Here is a 20,818-nt window from a genome sequence, read left to right as displayed (position 1 = left end):
TCTCTAACCTCGGTTGTGCTCGTTTCTTCCGCCGTCACCGCCCGGCCTGTTGAAGCTGTTGAATATGATCATGACTGTAAAACACCGCCCACCTGGGAGGTAGAGAGAAACAAAGCGAGCGTCCTTTTGTTAGTTCTAGTTGATGTATCGTTACATGTTGTGAATTTTGTCGCTTCTGTGTTTTTACTGAAAATGTAAACACTGAATCCGCCTCCAGTCTCTGAGAGGATTCACATCCAGCCATTACTCGAGCAGACAAACGACAGAAATGATTCGCAGGCTTTAGCACTGAAGAGGAAACAGTAGTCCACGTTTCAGTTTTCTGCACAGTATATACAGTATAAAAAGCTGCAGGTATGAAGATCACAGACAGCGTGTTACGCAGTTTCAGAGTCGCCAGGACATACAGAGAAAACTCACAGAAGGTAAACTGTGTGGACTACAGCCCAAATGGTGAAAATGCAATATCAAGCAGCGACGACGACTGCATTGTGTTATATGACATCCGGGAGGGAAAGTAAGTGGCCAATGTAATAATAATAATAATAATTGTAATAAACTTTATGACTGAACTCAAGTCGTGATGCATTTATAACCCAGGTATATGCATATAATATTAGATTCCATATGTTTGACATCCACTGTTTTAAAATTAGATGTGTGAGGTCTGTGTGTGTGATTATAAATGGGGGTGCAGCAGCTTGTTACCTGTCCTCTCAGGTAATCACACGACCGACAGATCTGAATGTTTTGTCGTCTCTCAGACCCAAACGGACTCTGTACAGCAAGAAGTATGGAGTAGACCTCATCCGCTACACGCACGGAGACACACAGACGGTGGTCTACAGCTCCAACAAAGTAGACGGTAATGACTCAGTACTGACACAACATCAAGATGGGAAACAGGTGTTTTAGTGTTTGAAAATAAAATGGTTTTGTGTCTTGTAGATACCATAAGATACCTGTCTCTGGTCGACAACAAGTACATCCGGTATTTCCCTGGTCACACTGCAAGGTGAGAACCTGTAACCACCTGGACCACTCTGAATCTAAAGGAAGAAGAGAAATGCGGTGTTATATACACAGGTCTGAAGGCAAAAAAAGTAGTATTCTCCAAAGAAGAGCTACAATGTAAATAAAGTATGTACAATCCTTTTCATTTGCAGGGTCAACAAATACCAACAGAGAAACTACATATTCCTGTGCTCCAGCTCTTGTTTACTGAAGAGCATTTTAGGTTTAATGGCCCTTTAATCAAGAAGCTACAACTTGCCTTTTTTATAAGTCAAAATGATCACAACACAGACAGTTAGGTACTTATTCTAATCCTTCTGTTAAATATACCTCATCCTAGTGTGCTGATAAATATATGTTTGCATTTACAGTCAAAAAGACACTAGTCTCAAAATGTATTCCTGATCAGCATAAACATAAATTATTGGCATAATTTCCTCTGTCGTAGCAACTACTTTTCGACAGGTATAATTTTTGCCTCGTTTTACCTCATCTAAAACAATTTCACGGTTTCAGGGTTATTGCTCTCTCCATGTCACCAGTGGACGATACGTTTATCTCAGGCTCGTTGGATAAGACGATCCGAATCTGGGACCTGCGCTCTCCAAACTGTCAAGTGAGTAGTCTGCGAGCAGGCCGGAAAATGACACTTCCTCTGTCCTCTGTAGGCAGTTACTTAAATGTGTAATTACACCTGCTGCCATAGCTGTTAGTGCTTTAAGCGAGACTTCCCAAATTACTGCACATCAGGGTGCTACATAGAAATCAGTAGTATTTTTAATAAGCATCTGTCCTGAAGGCTGAAATATTGTGATAATACTTTTGCATATTTCTACAAAAATCCACACTTCCTGTTGTAACCTCTCGCTCTTTTTCTTTGTTATTATTTGTGTGTTTCAGGGTTTGACTAATCCGCTGGGGAAACCTGTCTGTTCCTTTGACCCTGACGGGCTGATATTTGCCGCAGGCGTGGAATCACAGGCCATTAAACTGTACGACCTTCGTGCTTTCGACAAGGTGAAATACAAATTCAGTGTGTGTTTACACTTTGTATGCATGAGTGTGGGAGTCCTTTGTGCTGCTGCTGTTGTATTTATAATATACCTGTTTTTATCTCCTTGTTAAAAGGGTCCATTTGCCTCGTTTGAGACGAGGTTTAATCGCGTCTGTGACTGGACTGGACTCAAATTCAGTAACGACGGGAAACAGATTCTCATCTCTACAAATGGAGGGATGATTCGTGTCCTTAATGCTTTCAATGGATCTGTGCTGCACACTTTTTCTGTAAGAGACATACAGTTATTTAATCACAATCCCACAAACCTGCTGAATTACATCTGTTTGTATATTAGCACAGTTACTCTTGTGGAGCTGATGGTGTCTCTGTCTCTGCTCATTTTAAGGGCTATAACAACAGTAGAGGCATCTCCCTGGAGGCCTGCTTCACTCCTGACTCACAGTTTGTCATGATTGGTAAGTTAAAACACATCAGCTTTATATGTGTGTGTCCCTCCTGTGAGATCTCTGCTCTGACTGTGTTTTGTTTTTTTGTTTTTTCACTGTGTAGGTTCAGAGGACGGGAGGGTCCATGTTTGGAGCACGGAGAGCGGGATGAAGGTGGCCGTGCTGGACGGGAAACATCCAGGACCCATCAACACTCTGCAGTTTAACCCCAGATACATGACGTTCGCCAGTGCCTGCACCAACATGGTGAGATGATCAAACACACTAAAGCAACTCCTTCTATACAAACAATTAAGAACACGGAGCTCACTTTTAATTTCCTCTCCTGTTCTCTCAACAGACCTTCTGGCTCCCGTGTGTGGATGACTTATAGAGGGAGTGAGTCACATCACCATCGCACAGTGACGCGGGGACACCTGAAAGTGTCGGACTGCCGTTAGTTGGCACGATAAGAACCTCATGACCTAACAGTGTATTTTTTATGTTTTACGTTAAATGTTTTACAGACAGTATTTTAAACTTTTGAAAGGGTCAATGCAGCTGTGACTCAACAAAATACCTCCTATGAAAAAGTTTTTTTCACCCCTGTGTCTTGACATTTCATGTATAATTTAACTGATGATTCATCTGTGTTTTTATTGTTTCAGTACTTGATCATGATGATAACCGTTTCATATAGAAAATAAAAGTTATTGGGCTTTTTTTTCCTTTTTTGTGATCCTTACTTTTATCATCTATCTCCTAAATCATGTTATACTGTAATACAGATGAAGAAGGAAGGAACAATTATTTTTTATTATTGATTAGTCTGGATGATTATTTTTTGTAATTGTTTGGTCTATAAAATGCCAGAGAATGAGGAAGGATCTTCAGTTTATTTTCACATAAGACTAATAAAAGCAGTAAACTCTTACAACTGAGGGACTGGATTAAGGTGTTCAGAAAATTTAGCTCGAAAAATCACATCAAAGATTAATCAATTATCAAAGTAACCGCCAATAATTGATTGTTTCAGCTAAGATACTGTGTATTATTATCACAACCTTAAACACAGTGAATATTACGAAATCATTTTAACTTGCTGTGTTATGAGATCAGTGCATCGCTGGTTCTCACAACAGTGACACATCACTTGCGTGAGCTCACTCATGCAAACAGAAGTTCACTCAGTCAGTAAACCAATCTGTGAACACACATGCAGGTGTGAGAGAAACGCAGGCAGCTTTAATCAGTTTGATGAATGGCTGTTTTTCTCTTTTCTCTTTTTTTTCTACACATAAAGTGTGTCTTCCTGAAGTAGAGGAGGAGGTGGGGTGGGGGTTCTGTTGAATAATGTATAGATGCTTGGGTTGTGTAGTCACCACTGAGTGAATAATGGATGATCCCATCACAGGTAACCTCACAGGTACACACTTATCTTTCTCTCACCAGCCTCCGAGTGTGTGTGTGTGTGTGTGTGTCTACAGAAGGTGTGTGTACAGAGAAACAGAGGAAGATGTTCTGACAGTTTAAAGCATTTGTCACTCAGATTTTTACAGACTTAACTCTTTACACTCATTCACTCCCGTCTACTTGTACAAGCTCTTTATCCTCTCTACTGTCATCAGTGATGATTTATTTCTTCTGGCCATTTAGGAGCAAACTTCCAGTGTACACACCTGATGTTTGGAGCTCCTGACTTTGAGATGATCAGTGTTTATATAAGAAACTCCTAGTGCACGGGTGTTGCTTGAAGTATCTGCTTTTAATTATGACTTTGTCAGTCAAAATACATGAAATGTACTGACCACAAATACCCCCAACCCACCACCCCCCACCCCCCATTCTTGGTCCAGGTAATGTTGAAATGTAGCAGTCAGATTGGTGCTTGGTGTCACATTTCTGTGACTAGGTGGCTGGAATTTGAGATCATGCCGTTGCGTCTGCTGCAGCCACTCTATGTGAATGAGTGATAAAATGTCATTACATGTGGCACATTGACAGCATCTGAAAACACTGTGCTGATGTCAGGAGCAGGGGGTTTCTATACAGTGCAGTGCAGGACAGGACAGGACAGTATGTGACCCGGGAGACGCACCCCCGCAGAGACTTTTTTAAAGTTGCGGTCATCGATACGCAAAGAGTTTTACATCAGTGGTTAGGGTGGCATATCCACTGACAGGCACGTTATTACTCATCAGCCACAGTTCCGCAGATTGTATTTCAAGTGTTAGGAGTCTCCCGAGTCGCCCTCAAGGCGTTTATGTCACAGGTGCGCGTGGGTCCATCTGTCTGCCATCATTGGAGAGGCAGCCTACCTGCTGAGCAAGAAGAGCGAGGACACAGAGACCTGGACCTTCTTGCGTGAGAGGAGTGTGAAGCGGTGAACACTGACTGCCAAAAGATGTCACACCAAACTGGAATTAATGGTGAGTTTGGTGCCTTTTTTTTTTTAAAGGGAAATTCTGTAAATTTTCTGAGAGCAAAAAACAATGGTAGTCTCCAAATTGTTTTCAAATTCAGTTTAGGTGCTTTTTAAAAAAAATTTCCTCTTAGCCTTTGAGTTGTGATGCATCCTCATAACTGTTTTAATGTTTTCCTCTAAAAAAAAAAAAAGAGAGATTTTTTTTTAAGGTCATCCTGAAGTGGTCACTTAATTTCACCTATTTCATTTACCTGCTGTAAATATAGATAATTGTGCACTGTAAAAGCAGCTCATCTATGACATTATAAGTCTGTATACAACTGATTCACAGTTAAAATGTCTGTGTTCTGTGTTGTGATACCAGTAACCGTGATACTTAGCACCTACAGGCATTTATGGATCGTTTAAGTGCTACGTATATACGTGTGTTATGGCATTTGGTAATTGGAGCGTAGGGGGACAGGCTGGCGGAAGCATACCTCTCTCACCTTTCTCACCTGGTCTTACATCATTTATGAGACCGCTGTGTTTGGTAACCATGGTGAGAGAGAAGGAGAGAGGGGGTTCAACAAATAGCCAAATCTAGTTTTTAGTACCAAACTACCCTTGAGGGGTTTGAAGACTGAGGAATGATTGGTTGTTTTATCCATAACACTCCAGTTTCTCTGTGATTATTTCAGACTTTTGTGCCCAGTCTGAGTCACTGTAGGTGATAGCGTGACTCTCTGGCAGTGGATCAAATTTTCTCCCTGAAGTGGAGTCTCAGGTTCTTACTTACCCAACTCTGTCTCACTTGCTTTCAACCCCCCCATCCTCAGTTTTGACTTGTCTGCCTTATATCTGGTTACTTTAGCAACATCTGAGCTGAAAGAGTTTCTGGCCCGGGCGAGGGGAGGTGCCATCAGAATAATGAAGATCATCATCAGAAATGGTAAACATGATGTGCTTCTCATATTCAAAAGGGATTTGACATCATTAAACTTTCAGCTGACCTATAAAATCCAGAGATGAGTTTTTGCTGACGCGCATTTTTATCCACAGAGGAGCTGGTGCTAGATTCATACAGAGAGCCTGCAAACAGCTGGGACAAGGACTATGATCAGTTCCTTCTTCCTCTGCTCACGCCTCAGGAGCCGTGCTACATCCTCTATCGCCTGGACTCCCAGAATGCACAGGGATATGAGTGGATCTTCATCGCCTGGTCACCTGACCAATCACCAGTATGTCTGGACACGCTGAGCTGCTCGTGGTGATCAGCCACTTTCAAATTCTAAGAATAAGACTAAAACTAGATGTTCAAGAACACTGTTAGCTGAGATTATAAGAAGGAGACTGCGGTTAGATTTTAAAAAAGGATTTGTGATATTTTTAGATGGTTGATATGAGTAAACTAATGCACTGAAGTTCAGTTGGGCAACAATGACATCTGCTCTCAAAAACAGTGAAAAAATGCAGCATTGTAGAGGACAAAAACAGCTCAACTTTCACCTCATAAGTTGATTTTTGATGCTCTGATGAAAGCCTCATGCTAAAAACATATCATCAGATTTGCCAGCTCATTAATTTCAAATGAATTTACCTCCAAGATCAACACATGAGGTGATGCTTTTGTTGTTTTTGTGGAGCTGCCTTTTACCAGACTTTGTTTTTGGGAAATAAAGAGATTGTTTATATGGTATTAGAGAAAACCTGCTTTAAATGATAATTACCACTAATTGGACAATCACCATATCAGAAAGCAAGAGTGTACAATCAATCAATCATTTATAAACCAAACGTCACCAAACACAGCACACAAAAATGATAAAACCAAAATAAATACTGATGACTATAAAAATTCAAGGTACTGAACATCACTTAATAAGAATGTTTGAAACTTACTGTGTCTTCCTTCCTCCAGGTGAGGCAAAAGATGATGTACGCAGCTACACGTGCCACACTGAAGAAAGAGTTTGGAGGAGGTCATATCAAAGACGAGGTGTTTGGCACAGTCGAGGTCAGTAAAATCCCTCCGGTACGACAGCTCCTCCATGAATCTTCTTCTGATGACTAAGCACCGTCTCTCTGTTTGCAGGAGGACCTGTGCTTCCAGGGATACCTGCGACACATGTCCTCCTGCTCCTCCCCATCTCCTCTCACAGCAGCCGAGCAGGAACTGCAACGAATCAAAGTCACAGAGGATAAAGTTGTGTGGGTATGTAGATTTTTGCGCTAATGAAAAGTCAAGTGTGAATGAATTAAGAAGAGAGAGGAGGACAGATTTAAAAACTGTCTTTTAATTATTTACAGGATGAACGTAGACGAATTGTGACTCCAACAGCACGAGCAAGGGTCTGTTCAGTCCTGTGTATCAATTTTCTGCTCTGGTAGTTATGTTATTTTATAACAAGAGACGTTAATAAAGAGTTTTCTATATTTTTTCAATCCTGCAGGTTACAATGGAGTTTGGCTTGGACAAAAGGGCACAGACTCTTCAGGGTCTTGCATTCCCGTTACAAGAAGAGGCCAAACGAGCTCTGCAGCAGCTCAAGCAGAAACGCATCAACTACATACAGCTGGTGAGCACTGACAGGAAATTTTTATAACTAATGACACAGAATCCAATATGTAACATACCCCATGCGACAGAAACACACTGTGAGGATCACAGTGAGGAAATTGGCTGTGCATGACTTGACCCCTGAACAAAGCTTGTTTGTGCATGTTATGCTGCAGAGGCTGGATGTAGAGAAAGAGACCATTGAGCTGGTCCACACCAAACCTACAGAGACCCACGAGCTTCCCTACAGGATTCCCACAGATTCGCCTCGATACCACTTCTTCATCTTCAAACATTCCCACCAGGGCCAGCTGCAGGAGGCGCTGGGTCAGTACACAGTCTCACTGTAGGCGTGAGTGCAGCCGTGGACTGAGGCAGAGATGGAAAGAAACATCAAACTCTCTGCTTATAACAGATCATATGGAGATATCAAGCTCTTTCATATTGCTCTCTATTTTAAAGCAACTTATTTTTACTAAACAATTTTCAATCTCTGTGAGGTTCTCTCCTGATTAAATGCAGCAACAGCAGAACAATTAACCTCATTTAGGTTTTCTGTTTAATGAATCTGCAGGGACTATGTTTCCAAAAAAGTGCCTCAGAATCTCCCATAACTTCACCTCCTTGTCAAGTGACACAAATGTCCACAAGCTTAAAGCTGCACTAATCAGTATTTTTATATCAGTAATGGATCAGAGGGTTCACTCGTCATGATAAACTCACAGTGACTCTGCTGCTAGCGTCATTTCTACAGCTCGTTTTAGCATCTTTCAGCTCATTGTTTTGGTTTTGTGGCCCACAACTTCACTGTTTTGGTTCACGCTCACTGCAGCAGCTGTTTTCTGTGAAGAATCTGTAAAAATCCACCGTGCACTCCCTGCTCAACACCAAACAGCAGACAGGCAAAGTTAGCATCTAGAACATTTAGCATCTAGACAGACCAAACAGAGCTAAAAAGGAGAGTAAATATTGGATTCAGTGAAGTGGCAAATTTCATCTTAACCTACGACTTCATGCCTCTTCCAGTGTTTATCTATTCGATGCCTGGGTACACCTGTAGTATCAAGGAGAGGATGTTGTACTCCAGCTGTAAGAACAGGCTACTGGATGAGGTGGAGCGAGACTACCAGCTGGAGGTCACCAAAAAGGTACAGGTCACCAAAATCACCCACGTATACAATGACGAGCACACACTATCTAACTTTGTTCATATGTGTGCGTATTATTCTGTGTGTGTAGATGGAGATAGACAACGGCGACGGCCTGACAGAAGACTTCCTGTACGAGGAGGTCCACCCGATGGAGCACACCTTAAAGCAGGCCTTTGCCAAGCCCCGTGGACCAGGAGGCAAGAGGGGCAACAAACGCCTCATCAAGGGTGCAGGGGAGAACGGGGAGGAAAGTTAGACACTGTGCACACACATATACAAGTACACACACAAACTGACCCGATATCTATGAATTGATTTGTTATTTAACTGTTTAGCTTCTAGCCATTCCTTCTTTATTTTTACTTGAGGGCATACATTTCACACTGAACATGAGGAAAAAAAGTAGATCCACCATAAAGCAGAATTCACTCATACGTCTTCCTGTGGTGAAATTAAGTTGTTAAATGTGAACAGTTTGTGAAAGTGAACGCCAAGATATTAAATTCTCATCAAAATAAAGTTCAGGAGCTTTTTTTTTCCTTCAATCCATAGAACTCTAATTCTAAATTCTGTTTGAGATCCAAATGGTTCCAAAGATGCTGCAAACATCAGGCTGAATTTTAGAGAACACAACACCTAGAACGTGCATTTGATGGAGCAGTGCCCCCATTAAAAAACATGGAGTCTTAGATTTGATTGGTCAACAAGCGGATACACAATATCTACGATGATGATGATAAACAGTTAACCTGACTCTGTCCAAAGGTTCAATATAAGCCCACCAGGAACAACTAAAGCTCACTAATTAACATATTATATCTTATTTTGTTGAGTCAGTGCAGCTACTAAAATATAAAGGAGTGGTTTTACAGGGGTTATGTGTCGGTCTGAGAATCAGGCAACTGGCGGAGACTTCAGATGAAAACTGGATGTTATAAAATGCTTCTTATTACTATAAGTTGTTTGCATTTGCCAATTTCTTTCAAGGTTAAAGACAATATTACTCATCTCTGTGTCTCCGTTCTCCACTTTGGCAATTTGTTGATCCACTTTTCTGATTTCTAATATTGATTGGGCTTTTCAAGATCAACAGGAATGGCTGTGAAATTCTGTTTTAGGGTGGATTATCCTTTTCATTGCGTAGGTGTAGGCCTATGCTGTGCCCATGGTTCACTCTTCACCACATGTAAATTCATCCACATCACTTTTCCAGTCGCCTTCTCCAGTCACACAACCGAGGTTTGACTATGTTCAGATAAAGGCTGTTGTTTTACATGGACCTACAATAAAATATTTTCTTTATTTTCACGTGTTTGCGACCTCATTCCTCTCTCTGTCCCTATCTCTCTCTCACTGTGTGTGTGATATCCTACAGTCACATAGGCCGGCAGCAGCAGCAGCAGCAGCAGGGGTCACGGCTCAGTAGTAGAGGTCACTGTGTTGTGTGTGTTTTCCAGGAAGGCTCTGTACTCAGAAGCCTTCAGCTGTGCGTTCTGCTGCTTTCATACCTCACGGGAGACACAGTTGATGTTGACATTTCTTCTTGGAAACAGAGCTGAATGGCAGCTTTCAAGTGGTCATTATCTCTGCACATGGGAACCGTGGGTTGGATGATAATGACCCTTGACTTTTTGAAGACACACTGACTCCTGACATGACACACTTCAGTTAATTTCCTGGAAAACAGATCAATCATTTGTACTACAGGGGTAATTTTCCTAATGATGATTTACGAGGACATGACAACTGACTTAATTTTGTCATTCAGAGCATGCTGCAGAGCCTGTAATTTGATTTTAAATTCTAATAGACAGCATATTCAGTATATATATATATATATATATATAGTGTTTATGTTTTGACAGAAAGCAAACATGTGTATGGTAAAGGACGACATGTGCATATAGAGTCAGAAATCACAGTGTCACAACGTTTGAATCACACAAGCTACAAAACATAATCCACATATACGATTTAACGTCTGGAAAAAGGTATTTCCATTCCAGTGAACGTGAATGCAACATTAAACACATTAATACCAGGAGCTGCATCAAGGCACACAGCAGTAAACCAAAGTTTACCGGAAGTCATGCTGTTTGCCTTCAATATAAAAGTTTGAAAGTAGGTGAGCGTCATATTTCATTTACAGCTCAACATTAAATGTATAAATTAGAATCAGTATCAGCTAAGTGCATGTCCACATACAGCAGCACAATGTGCACATATATGTCAATAAAATAATAAATGCGTATATCAAAACTACAATTTAAAACTGCTTCTGTAAATTGTAAACAAGTACACCTTTAGTGGAAGTGTCGGTGTGCTGGATTAAATACACACATACATTAGATAATAAGACATTATTAAATAAATTATTTGCATAAATATGGACATAATATTTAACGTAACCATGAAACTTAAATAATCCAATACATTTTTTAAAACAGCTAATTACTGTATTTCATCCTGCAGAGATCATTCCAAGTAATATTTCTCAACTTTCAGCTGTTTTACTTTAAAATCTCTCTTTTCTTCTTTTTCATTTCACCATACTTTTATTCCAATGGCCATTTCATTTCATAATCCTGCTTCTCAGCACAGTCTGGACTCAACATTACCTAAAACGCTAAAATGCCTTTAAATCATTTCTTGCTGCAGGTTTAGGAGGAGCGTGTCTCTTTTGACATTATATGTTCAGTAAGGCACGAAGTTTGAGCTCTTCTCCACATTTGTAACATGAGAGCAACAGCAGAGTATTTTATTTTTGAAATGCGTGAAGGAAGTGGTGTGTGTCGACAGTGTGTGTATTGACGGAGCTCAGAAAAGCTGCTGCTGGCCTGTCTGTCACTGCGGGCGCTGAAACACAAAACCTTTCTTGGAAACAGATTCCTGGAACCTCCGTCAGTCCAAACTGAACTGAGCTGTTTTCTGTCCCGCAGTTCACTGAATAAAGAGCACACACTCTCCGCTGCACTCCCACACTGCCACTGACTGCAGACACACACGGGATATTTTCTCTTATTTTTTTTATGACTACAACAGGTAGTTACAGGTAATGTTTATTTTCTCTATCGCCCGAGACTATTTATTTATTTCCTGTGAGAATCTGATGGATTATTCCCTGGACTGTTTTTCAAACTGGTCGCGATCCTTATGATTTTTCTTGATTTAAGGTAAGTTTACAGTGTGTGTGTGTGTGTGTGAAGAACCACCGCTAATTATGAATTTAAACTTTTCTCTTTCATTTATATAATCACATGAAATTGTTGTTGGACTCTAACAACAGTAGCTGCGCCGGTAACAGCAAGTAGAGATCCAAATAAATATGCAAATAATCAAACGAATGACATAAATATTTATTTATTTCTGTTTTATTCTAACACTGTCTGGCGAAAATATAGTGTAAATAATACAATATGCTAATGCCTGCGTAATTTTAAGACTGTGCTGTACAGAATTATTAATCCGTTATTTTATAGTTTGATTATCATCATTGTGTCTTTAGTTTTTGGTTAATTACGTGTTTTAATATGAGTTTTTGTTTCGTTTGTTTGCCTGTTTGATTTTGGTCACAATAACTGTGATGATAGTTCAAATGAAACTGTGCAACTAAAACAGAAGTTTAACTTCTGACATCAAAGTTTTTCTAATTCACTTTACTTGAGAGACATTTTGGAGCAAAATACATAATAAACCTGCGCAAGAATCTCGTTTAATTTAATGACCATTTTGTCAAATAATGCTCCTACATGCTCACTGTCCGGTCAGGTCTGCTGTCAGTCAGAAATGGTTGCCCGGGCAATGGCCATTTTCCACCACGAGGAGCGAGGAGGTTCATGCTGCCCACAGCCCTCTCCTCCACCCTGGGACCCAGCAGAGGACCTCCGCTGCATCACCACCACCTTCCAGTATCTACAGACCTCAGGTAGGCTTCACGTTTAACCTCATTTAAATAAAGAAGTAAATAATTAAATAGAGTCCATCTCATATGAGCATTATTCATTTTATGTGGTAGACACTTATTAATTTACTCCAACATGATAAGCAGTAAATGACTTAGTGCTTTAACACATGCACATATTTGCACTTCCTGTGCAGACAGTTCTTCACTCTATATATTCTTATATATATATTCTTAATGTGTGTACTATTGTGATTACTGGAGGTAATATGCTGCATGCTATAAACAGATCCACAAAATGTCTTCTACAGGGTTGTAGAAATAACACATGTCCTTCCCTCCTTTAAATCCACATGCAGAGATGTTGTTTTAGCTCTTTAACTGTGGTATCCAGTAATCACGGCAACGCCTGTTGACATTTGACATGTGAAGAAGTAGCTGAACAAATCCAATATTTTCCAATGCTGGATGCACATTGTCATGTAATTGACTGCTTCGCCAGATGCTATGCTAACAACACTGAGGAGAATCACCTGTGTGATTTCTTGTGTTTGAGTAAAATCCTTCTCTGCCATCACTGGGGGTGATATGGAGAAAGAATTGGACAGAGTTTATTATATAATAATCAAACCCAAACACTATTCAAATGCCTATATTCACCACATCTAAATGTAGTAAATGACAATAAAAAATCCAAACTATCTGTCTTTTTCCAGGCTGGTACTGGGGCTCCATCTCAGCGAGTGAAGCTCGGGAAGCTCTCCTGACAAAGTCTGAGGGCACGTTCCTGGTGCGGGATAGCACTCACCCCCAGTACATGCTGGCCCTGTCGGTGAAGACCCGCTGTGGACCCACAAGCGTACGGATAGAGTACAGCAGAGGCTGTTTCTGGCTGGACTCCATCTCCCCCAGCCTGCCTCACCTCCAGTCCTTCCCAGATGTTCTCAGCCTCATACAGCACTACAGAAGCTCGGGCCTTGCATCACAGAACCGGGCGTCTAATGACATTCACCCCAAAACAAAGCCCGACCCAGCCCCGGCCCCACACTCGGCAAAAGACGGCGGAGTCCCTCTGAAGCTGATGCACCCCCTACACAAACCAGAGGCCTTCCCTTCGTTGCAGCACCTGGCACGCCTCACCATCAACACACACACAGACTGCCCGGACCAGCTGCCACTCCCAAAGCCTCTGCTGCGCTACCTGCAGGACTACCCTTTCCACATATGAGGGTCTCTGTCCCTCAGGATGCAGAAACTGGGACATGGGTCAGGGTCACACTCCATGACCACACACTGTGAGATCTAGGACAGTTTGACACCCCAGGCAACAGAGGGACAATATTACAATGGTTCATGTACAATAAACGTCAGTGTGACCTCACTGCTCATGAATGAGCTCAGTCTTACTACAGTGCTACTGCTGTTCTCCAGAATATGATATTTTTATATATTTCTGCTACTGCAAATCCATTTATTTCTACAATGCCAAAATGTAAGTTCTTGTTTTTTTCTCTTTATTTGCCCCCATTTACCACCAAGCACAAGAGGGTCGTGCATGTTGTTATATCAATTATTTTTCTACAAAAGCGAGAAATAACATCAGAAATTCTTCTGTTTTTCTCTGCTTTGAAACTCACTGTGGGGCAGGGATGCTTACATACACAAAGAGAAATGTTTATTCACTGTTCACGAAATCACTGAACCTGATGAACCACGGCTAACGGTGATCTCCTGAACGTCTGGGCACCATTATGCCCATCACAAAAAAAGAGAAAGCTTTTAAACATGTCCACACATATTAATTGTTTCCCTGTTATGGATGTTCTGATACAACAACTGCTCTGATCATGATCTAGCACAAAATCCAAAGTGTGTATTTTCTTTTATGTGCAGAATCCATTTTTCTGAAATCAGATATCCTCCATCTGAGGAAGTAAAACAGATCCTCTCACTTTATCAGAATGAAGATCAAAGGCTGTTCATGGAAAGCTGTTGTTAGCTGTTAAAGGACATCTGTTTACAAACTGGTGTTATTCTCAGAAGAGGATCATACATGCCTGTGGATTTCAGAGAAATAAACCGAAATGTTTTCTTCTTTTCTATACAATGTGTCTTTTCTTTTCACCGTTTAGTGACTGGCCACTTGAGCGTTCAGATGAATGCGAGGTATTAGTGTTGCTGTTTTCATGGAAACACGCCTGAGTTGGTTTCCGCGAGGTGGAACTGAGCAGTGCTGAGAAAGCCTCTTATCTGGATTAGAGCTGTAGTTATTAATACACTGTCGCACCAACTGAGAACACACTATCTCTCTCTCTCTGTTCGTCTCAGCCTCGGCCTATCAGTGTGAAGCGCTTAAACCATTTCTCAGTTCACATTAAAACGATCAGGATCATAAAAACACTTTTCTCATTAAGATCCCCATCACCATGAGAAAAGACTAAATATTTTGACCTGTGCTCGGCAACATCCTCGTGTCACGTCTCACTGAACAGAACTGACTCAAGATAAGAGGCCGTAGCTGATGGTTATCAGTATCATGTGCAACATTTAGCGGTCAGATCAAAGTAAAAGCAGCAACACCACAAAGTGAAAATACCCCATTACAAGTAAAGATCAGGAATTCAATATATTACATCAGTAAAAGTACATCCAAAGAACATCAAATATGCAGAATAATCATTTTCATGGTGCTATATTATTAAATATATTACATTATTTGATAAATTAAATATGGATGCATTCATTTGTAAGAAGCATTTTACTGTAGCTGGTTAAGGTGAAGCTGTATTATATCTATATGCTGTAGTTTTATCTGCAACAATGCATCACTCGTTTTGTGAAATCATAATCAGCACAGAAGTGAAATGAAGTGGAGCAAAAAGTTTTCTGTCTGAAATGTTGTGGAGTAGAAGTATGCCATAAAGAAGAGCCATAAAATGGAAATATTCAAGTAAAGTACATGTCACATGGGTGGATGATGCAAAACTGGCGACTGCATGTAAATTGGTTTGTGATCGTTTGCTGCAAACTGAAGTACAATATCAACCAGGATGAGTACTGTGTTTGAAGTATGAGAACATGCACAACTAAAGCACAAAAATGTGTCAAAATCTTGTTTTAACCCAGAAGAACCCAAACTCTTTAAATGTTGTAGAAAGTTCTTCATAATTGACTTTTAACTCATGAAGTCCCCAAGAAAACTTCTGAGAATGTTTACATGTGATCTATTCAGTCTGTTTTATATCCCCCATAATTCATAATTTTCCTAAAAGGAGAAGTCCGGGCTCTTATGGGTTAAGACCTGTGTTAATTTAGCTCATTGAAGACTTCTTCACAGAAGACACTTAAACATACCACAGCAGGAAGCACAAGTGTAAATAATAAAGTTAATGAAGGCTGAATTCTGAGTAACTGCTTCAGTCTCATCTTCCTGGTATTGTGTGTGCAGGCTTTCTGTCACACCAACACGTCCTACCGGGACACTTGAACGCAACAGTTTAAAGTCGACTGAAAATTAAATGGCAATGTTTCATTCGTGGATCCAGCCTCTAATGTGAAGATTTTCTGTGTTTCCTTATATTTATTTTGATAATTCAAATTTATTTTGTATAAATTTTGTGGTTTGGACAACTGGTTGGACAAAAAAAGTACTGTGAACATGTCACTTTGGGCAAGGAATAACTGTGCTTTGCATTTCTCACTGTTTTGTGAAGCTTAACAAACCAATCAATCAGGAAAATGATCAACAAATTAGTAAACAATAAAAATTATTTTTACTTGCAGTCTTACACAAATAAAAACTGAATTTTAGAAAATAGAAATGGAAAATTAGGTCCACCTCAACCAACCACAACAGTATAATGCTACTATACATGAGTAATAATAATTTAATGATAAATAATAGTAAAAGGGACCATTTTTCTGCATTGAATTTACTTTTAATAGTTTAGATACATCTGAATACTTTCAGTAAATACACAACTTTTATTTGAAATGTAGTATTCTAACTGTGTGGCATTTGTACTTTTACCTGAATACTTCTTCCTCCACCGCTGCACTACATATGGGACAATCCAAGGGTATCTACAGTATAAACAAAATAGATTTGTTGTATTTAATGCATAGAGGGAGTTATTATCATGTAAGACAAAATACATGGATAGTAATACATACATATTAAGAACTTTAAAGCATGTAACATTTGAACCATACATACTACTGATGGTGATAATAATGTAATATATGTGTAAAGTGTAATTTATAATGTTTGTACAGCAGTGTATTGTTTTCCTCTCTCCGCCCCTCGGTCACTTCCCTCCTGTTAATCCTTCAGCAGTAGCAGCGGCGCAGTCAGGGAGCAGAGACGGAGGCCAACAAAGCACTACTTGGAGACCATTTGAACACATTTTAAACCAATCGGTAGGTAAGAATACAAGACTAACACGAAGCGTGAAGTCTAATTGTCTTGTCAGTTTGTTACACTGGCCATAATATCGTTAAAGGTGTTTAATTAACCTATATTTCCTTCCGATATCGTGCCTACGCTAGCCAGCTAGCTAACGAACCGATAAAGTCGCATTGACTTCCGTTATGCTAAGCTAAGCCTGGTTAGCTAGCCGTACCGGTTTGTGATTCAAAGGAAAAACGCGATGTTTGGCTGAGTGGTTAGCAAGGAATCGCGAACACTCCTGTGGCATTAAATGGAGTATAATATAAGTACCTTACATGTATGCGGCACCACGTTTGAATAATACCTTAAACTTAGTGCAGTAGCCGCACATCCGGCTAGCGCTAGCTGGTTAGCCACACTAGCTAGCGTCAAGCCTTTTGTAAACAGAACATCCTCCTTGCTTGTTAAAATCTAGATCAGCCAGCACTGCAGCAATTCACAATTTTATGCCGGTACCAACCAACAGCACGTTAACTCTTATGTTAGTTTAGTCACTGCAATAATGGTGATGCGGGACCAACGTTTGACGGGATAATTAGTCGAGCTTGATGCCGGGGTGGGTCTGAAATACTGGAGCGGAAATGTACTATCGTGGAAGAAGGTTCCTACTCTCGCTTAACATTTCAAGTCAAGTAAAGAGATGTGAACTCTCGGCCTTTCTGTGCTGTTCGTGTGTCTTTACGTGTACACAACCTACTGTATAGTTGACTGGCTGAGTGCAAACAGCCCGTGTTGTAAGCTAAACAGCTAGCCTCGGGTGTTGGTTTCAGATGGGTCTGGCGTTGTGTCAACACAGCTGAAGGTTACCGCTGCTCATCGTCTCTCACCGTGGCAGTGGTGGTAGTTGTTGCATAATGCCTGAATGCAATAAAACGTCCCTCCCTGTTGTTAAAGATAAAGTGTTCTCATGGCGTAACCTTTGCAGTTTTCTCTGTCTTGTCTGCAGCTATGGCGGCAATCAGGAAAAAGCTGGTTATAGTGGGAGATGGAGCCTGTGGGAAGACCTGTCTGCTCATTGTGTTCAGTAAGGACCAGTTTCCGGAGGTCTATGTGCCCACAGTCTTCGAGAACTACGTGGCTGACATTGAAGTTGACAGCAAACAGGTATGCATTATTTTGCTTTTCTTGCAGCTCAGACCAGAATCAGCATTGTGTAACTTGTCACCTGATTATGATTTCAACAACAAGCTGAGTGCTGATTGTATGTACTTTCCACTTCCTCCCACTCACAGTGGTGCAGATTGTGTGTGTTTTGAATTATATGAATAAACTTAACTCATCTTGATGATTGAATTTGATGAAAAGCTTATGGAGGATGTGTGTTAAGTGATAATCAAAATAAGTTTGAATCTGTCCAAAATCAGTCCCTAATTACAATATAGTGTATTTTATTAATGTGTCTGAATTCTGAGTGCCCTTAAAATGCCTACAATTTAAGAAGTACTGCCCATGGCATGTTACCAATCCAAGAATGCTTTGGATTGAATCTTACAGATGTGAAAAAATACAGCTGTGCAACACTCCACTTGTGAATGATGACGCACTGTTGATGGCCTCAGTTTCCCAAAATCTTAATTTAGGCTCATTACACAGTAAACAGGAGTAGTGTCCAAGTGCTAGTATTAACACTTGACATCAATTCATAACAACATTGAAATTAAGAAATTTGCAGGATGTTATCAAAATATAATTTTCAGGTGGTTAATCGTTGCAAACAGGGTGTGGTTTTTATGTGCCCCATGATTATTTCTGAATACAGGATAGTGCTGTGGATGCACTCATTAGAACGGTATAACGTCAAACCTGTGGTTCAGCTTCATGTGGTTGATTACTTGTTAACTCTCGTGACAGGTCGAGTTAGCCCTCTGGGATACAGCAGGTCAGGAAGACTACGACAGACTGCGTCCGCTCTCTTATCCAGACACTGATGTCATTCTCATGTGCTTCTCCATCGACAGTCCTGACAGTCTTGGTAAGTGATGAGCTTTGATACGTATGTTGATGTTTATGGTACATTATTATTCTCTTTCTCAGGTGAATTTAATCTAAATGCAACCAAGGAATTTGTGACAAAAGAAATTAGAAGTGCAGCCACACTTTAAGTGTTATTTCAATTAACTAGTATCTTGGTAAATAATTAGGAGAGAACCCAGAGAGCATACTCCTAACACACTCCTCCTCTGTATCACACCATGTGGCTCTCTTTGCTCATTTCTATACGTCACCATTAATGTCTGTCTGATGATTTTCTGCTCTCCTTAATTCAAGTCTAGACCAGCTCATCTCACCTACATGTATCCTCTAATCTAAAGTGTAGTTTAAGTTGTTTTTCCAAACAAAACACTAAAGAAAAAGAAGACCTTTAACATTATCACCTTTTGCTGTAGGAAATTTTTCAGGTGTTTTACTGACCTTATAAATGAAGTCTGTTGCAGCTGCTGTACAGTCGTGTCTCTGCCTTGACTGGTGTCTTTCCTCCCCCTCATTCAGAGAACATCCCTGAGAAGTGGACCCCTGAGGTGAAACACTTCTGCCCTAATGTTCCCATTATACTGGTGGGAAATAAAAAGGACCTGCGTAATGACGAGCATACCCGGAGGGAGCTTGCCAAAATGAAGCAGGTAAAAATTCAGAACACACATAAACACATTTACACTCAGCTACTGATGAATGCATGTTTGTTAAAACTCCTCTTTACCTTTTCTCCTTCAGGAGCCTGTGAAACCAGAGGATGGACGGGACATGGCTAACAGGATCGGTGCCTTTGGATACATGGAGTGCTCTGCAAAAACAAAGGATGGTGTGAGGGAAGTCTTCGAGATGGCCACCAGGGCTGCACTACAGGCCAGGCGGGGAAAGAAGAGCAGTAAATGTGTCCTACTGTAAACGGGGGGCACGGGGACTGCTTCCTACAGGGGGAAAGAAGAGGAAGGAGCATTAGGTCAAACCTACCCCCCCAAACACACCCACACAAAAGACTGTTCTCCCCAGTTTTTACTAAAGGTGTAATGCTTTTACTTTTTTTTGTCTTAAGCAAAAGTAGTCAGGTTCTGTCAGTATTCAATTTTGAGGTAATGGAAAATACTTTTTTGTACTTTAACATGAGTAAATTTGCCATAATGAAACCTCCTTTATCAACATGTAATCAAAGAGGTCAGCCAGGGGACCTGCTGTGTCGTACCTGCCAACTACAGTTAAGTGCTTAAGCCCTGCCTGCTGATCTGAGGAATGTTTCCACAGCCAACTAGGGTGAAGTACCTGTACACTGTGACCCGTAGTCCTTTAATTATTTCAACAAACTGATGCACACATGAAGTCGAAATTTGTTTGTGCGCTTCATATACAAATCCTATATGTGCATTATGATCACATGCACAATATGAGACTGGAAACTCATTTTGTTAAAACGCAAATGGAAACTTAGTGTTTTGTGTAATAAATTACTTTGTAAGAATCTCGATCATTTGCATCACTTGCTTGTCAAATCACTGAGTGACAGTTAACCCGGTGAATTAGTCAGAATAAAGATTTTACACAAAGCTGAGGCAAAGCGTTTACAGGGGTAAAACTTTTTCGGCGTGTTCATGAAATTTGATGCTGGTGTTTGTGCGTATGCGTTTCAGAGTCGGGGTCAGGGTCCCAGGTCAGCCACAGTGCAAGCTAAAGGGCACTTAGAAAATACAGCAGGTACTGTAAATGAATACAAGCTGCTCTTTGGTGATAAATCTACGTTGTCAACAAAATTTTTTATTAAGAAAGAAGTTAGTTGATAAAAGACTAATAAGACAGTGTGTACTGCACAAATTACATTTGTCACTGCTCTCTGATGGACAGACTACACGATTTCTAAATTACCAAGTGTCTATGCTCAACTTGTTGGCCTCTGTACTTCCAC

General features: G+C 40.5%; 3 protein-coding genes and 1 long non-coding RNA gene across 6 annotated transcripts; 3 read left to right on the top strand and 1 right to left on the bottom strand.

The window, feature by feature from the left end:
• Nucleotides 1–110: 110 nt before the first annotated feature.
• LOC108886515 (WD repeat-containing protein 82) lies at nt 111–9,098 on the top strand. Of its 2 annotated transcripts, XM_051074372.1 has the most exons (14): nt 111–517; nt 765–865; nt 949–1,015; nt 1,531–1,630; nt 1,915–2,031; nt 2,143–2,298; nt 2,418–2,487; nt 2,582–2,724; nt 5,929–6,102; nt 6,783–6,878; nt 6,957–7,070; nt 7,360–7,440; nt 7,598–7,748; nt 8,448–9,098. In XM_051074372.1, the coding sequence occupies exons 1-14, from the start codon at nt 357–359 to the stop codon at nt 8,885–8,887; spliced, it is 1,971 nt and encodes a 656-aa protein (XP_050930329.1). In that variant the 5' UTR covers nt 111–356; the 3' UTR covers nt 8,888–9,098. The 2 variants fall into 2 exon arrangements, with proteins under 2 accessions (XP_050930329.1, XP_018536926.1); XM_018681410.2 differs by lacking the exons at nt 5,929–6,102; nt 6,783–6,878; nt 6,957–7,070; ... (1 more) ...; nt 7,598–7,748; nt 8,448–9,098 and adding an exon at nt 2,819–3,182 and having other exon boundaries at nt 118–517.
• Nucleotides 907–17,863, bottom strand: LOC108886520 (uncharacterized). The gene is made up of 4 exons (XR_001961460.2): nt 17,621–17,863; nt 16,504–16,556; nt 6,764–7,037; nt 907–1,049 (listed from the first exon to the last, which is right to left on the bottom strand). It is a non-coding gene; the product is annotated as an uncharacterized LOC108886520 (long non-coding RNA).
• On the top strand, nt 11,125–14,567 carry LOC108886516 (cytokine-inducible SH2-containing protein). Its single transcript, XM_018681413.2, has 3 exons — nt 11,125–11,745; nt 12,341–12,497; nt 13,190–14,567. The coding sequence occupies exons 2-3, from the start codon at nt 12,359–12,361 to the stop codon at nt 13,699–13,701; spliced, it is 651 nt and encodes a 216-aa protein (XP_018536929.1). The 5' UTR covers nt 11,125–11,745; nt 12,341–12,358; the 3' UTR covers nt 13,702–14,567.
• Nucleotides 16,762–20,381, top strand: LOC108886517 (transforming protein RhoA). 2 transcript variants are annotated; one of them, XM_018681415.2, is made up of 5 exons: nt 16,762–16,892; nt 17,870–18,027; nt 18,775–18,895; nt 19,414–19,544; nt 19,636–20,381. In XM_018681415.2, exons 2-5 carry the CDS (start codon nt 17,872–17,874, stop codon nt 19,807–19,809), a joined length of 582 nt encoding a protein of 193 aa, XP_018536931.1. In that variant the 5' UTR covers nt 16,762–16,892; nt 17,870–17,871; the 3' UTR covers nt 19,810–20,381. The 2 variants fall into 2 exon arrangements, with proteins under 2 accessions (XP_018536931.1, XP_018536932.1); XM_018681416.2 differs by having other exon boundaries at nt 16,782–16,896.
• Nucleotides 20,382–20,818: the final 437 nt, after the last annotated feature.

Source organism: Lates calcarifer, linkage group LG12 (genome assembly GCF_001640805.2).
Source record: "Lates calcarifer isolate ASB-BC8 linkage group LG12, TLL_Latcal_v3, whole genome shotgun sequence".
Lineage (NCBI taxonomy): Eukaryota > Metazoa > Chordata > Actinopteri > Centropomidae > Lates > Lates calcarifer.
The sequence above is the reverse complement of the archived record's forward strand: the minus strand, read 5'-3'. Positions and strand labels throughout refer to the sequence as shown.

Coding starts and splice junctions, on each gene's coding strand:
- LOC108886516 (XM_018681413.2), top strand. CDS start 12,359: ATGGTTGCCCGGGCAATGGCCATTTTCCACCACGAGGAGCGAGGAGGT. Junction 12,498..13,189: donor CCAGTATCTACAGACCTCAG/GTAGGCTTCACG, acceptor GTCTTTTTCCAG/GCTGGTACTGGGGCTCCATC.
- LOC108886515 (XM_051074372.1), top strand. CDS start 357: ATGAAGATCACAGACAGCGTGTTACGCAGTTTCAGAGTCGCCAGGACA. Junction 2,032..2,142: donor ACCTTCGTGCTTTCGACAAG/GTGAAATACAAA, acceptor CCTTGTTAAAAG/GGTCCATTTGCCTCGTTTGA. Junction 2,299..2,417: donor CTGTGCTGCACACTTTTTCT/GTAAGAGACATA, acceptor GCTCATTTTAAG/GGCTATAACAACAGTAGAGG.
- LOC108886517 (XM_018681415.2), top strand. CDS start 17,872: ATGGCGGCAATCAGGAAAAAGCTGGTTATAGTGGGAGATGGAGCCTGT. Junction 18,896..19,413: donor CGACAGTCCTGACAGTCTTG/GTAAGTGATGAG, acceptor CCCCTCATTCAG/AGAACATCCCTGAGAAGTGG. Junction 19,545..19,635: donor AGCTTGCCAAAATGAAGCAG/GTAAAAATTCAG, acceptor TTTCTCCTTCAG/GAGCCTGTGAAACCAGAGGA.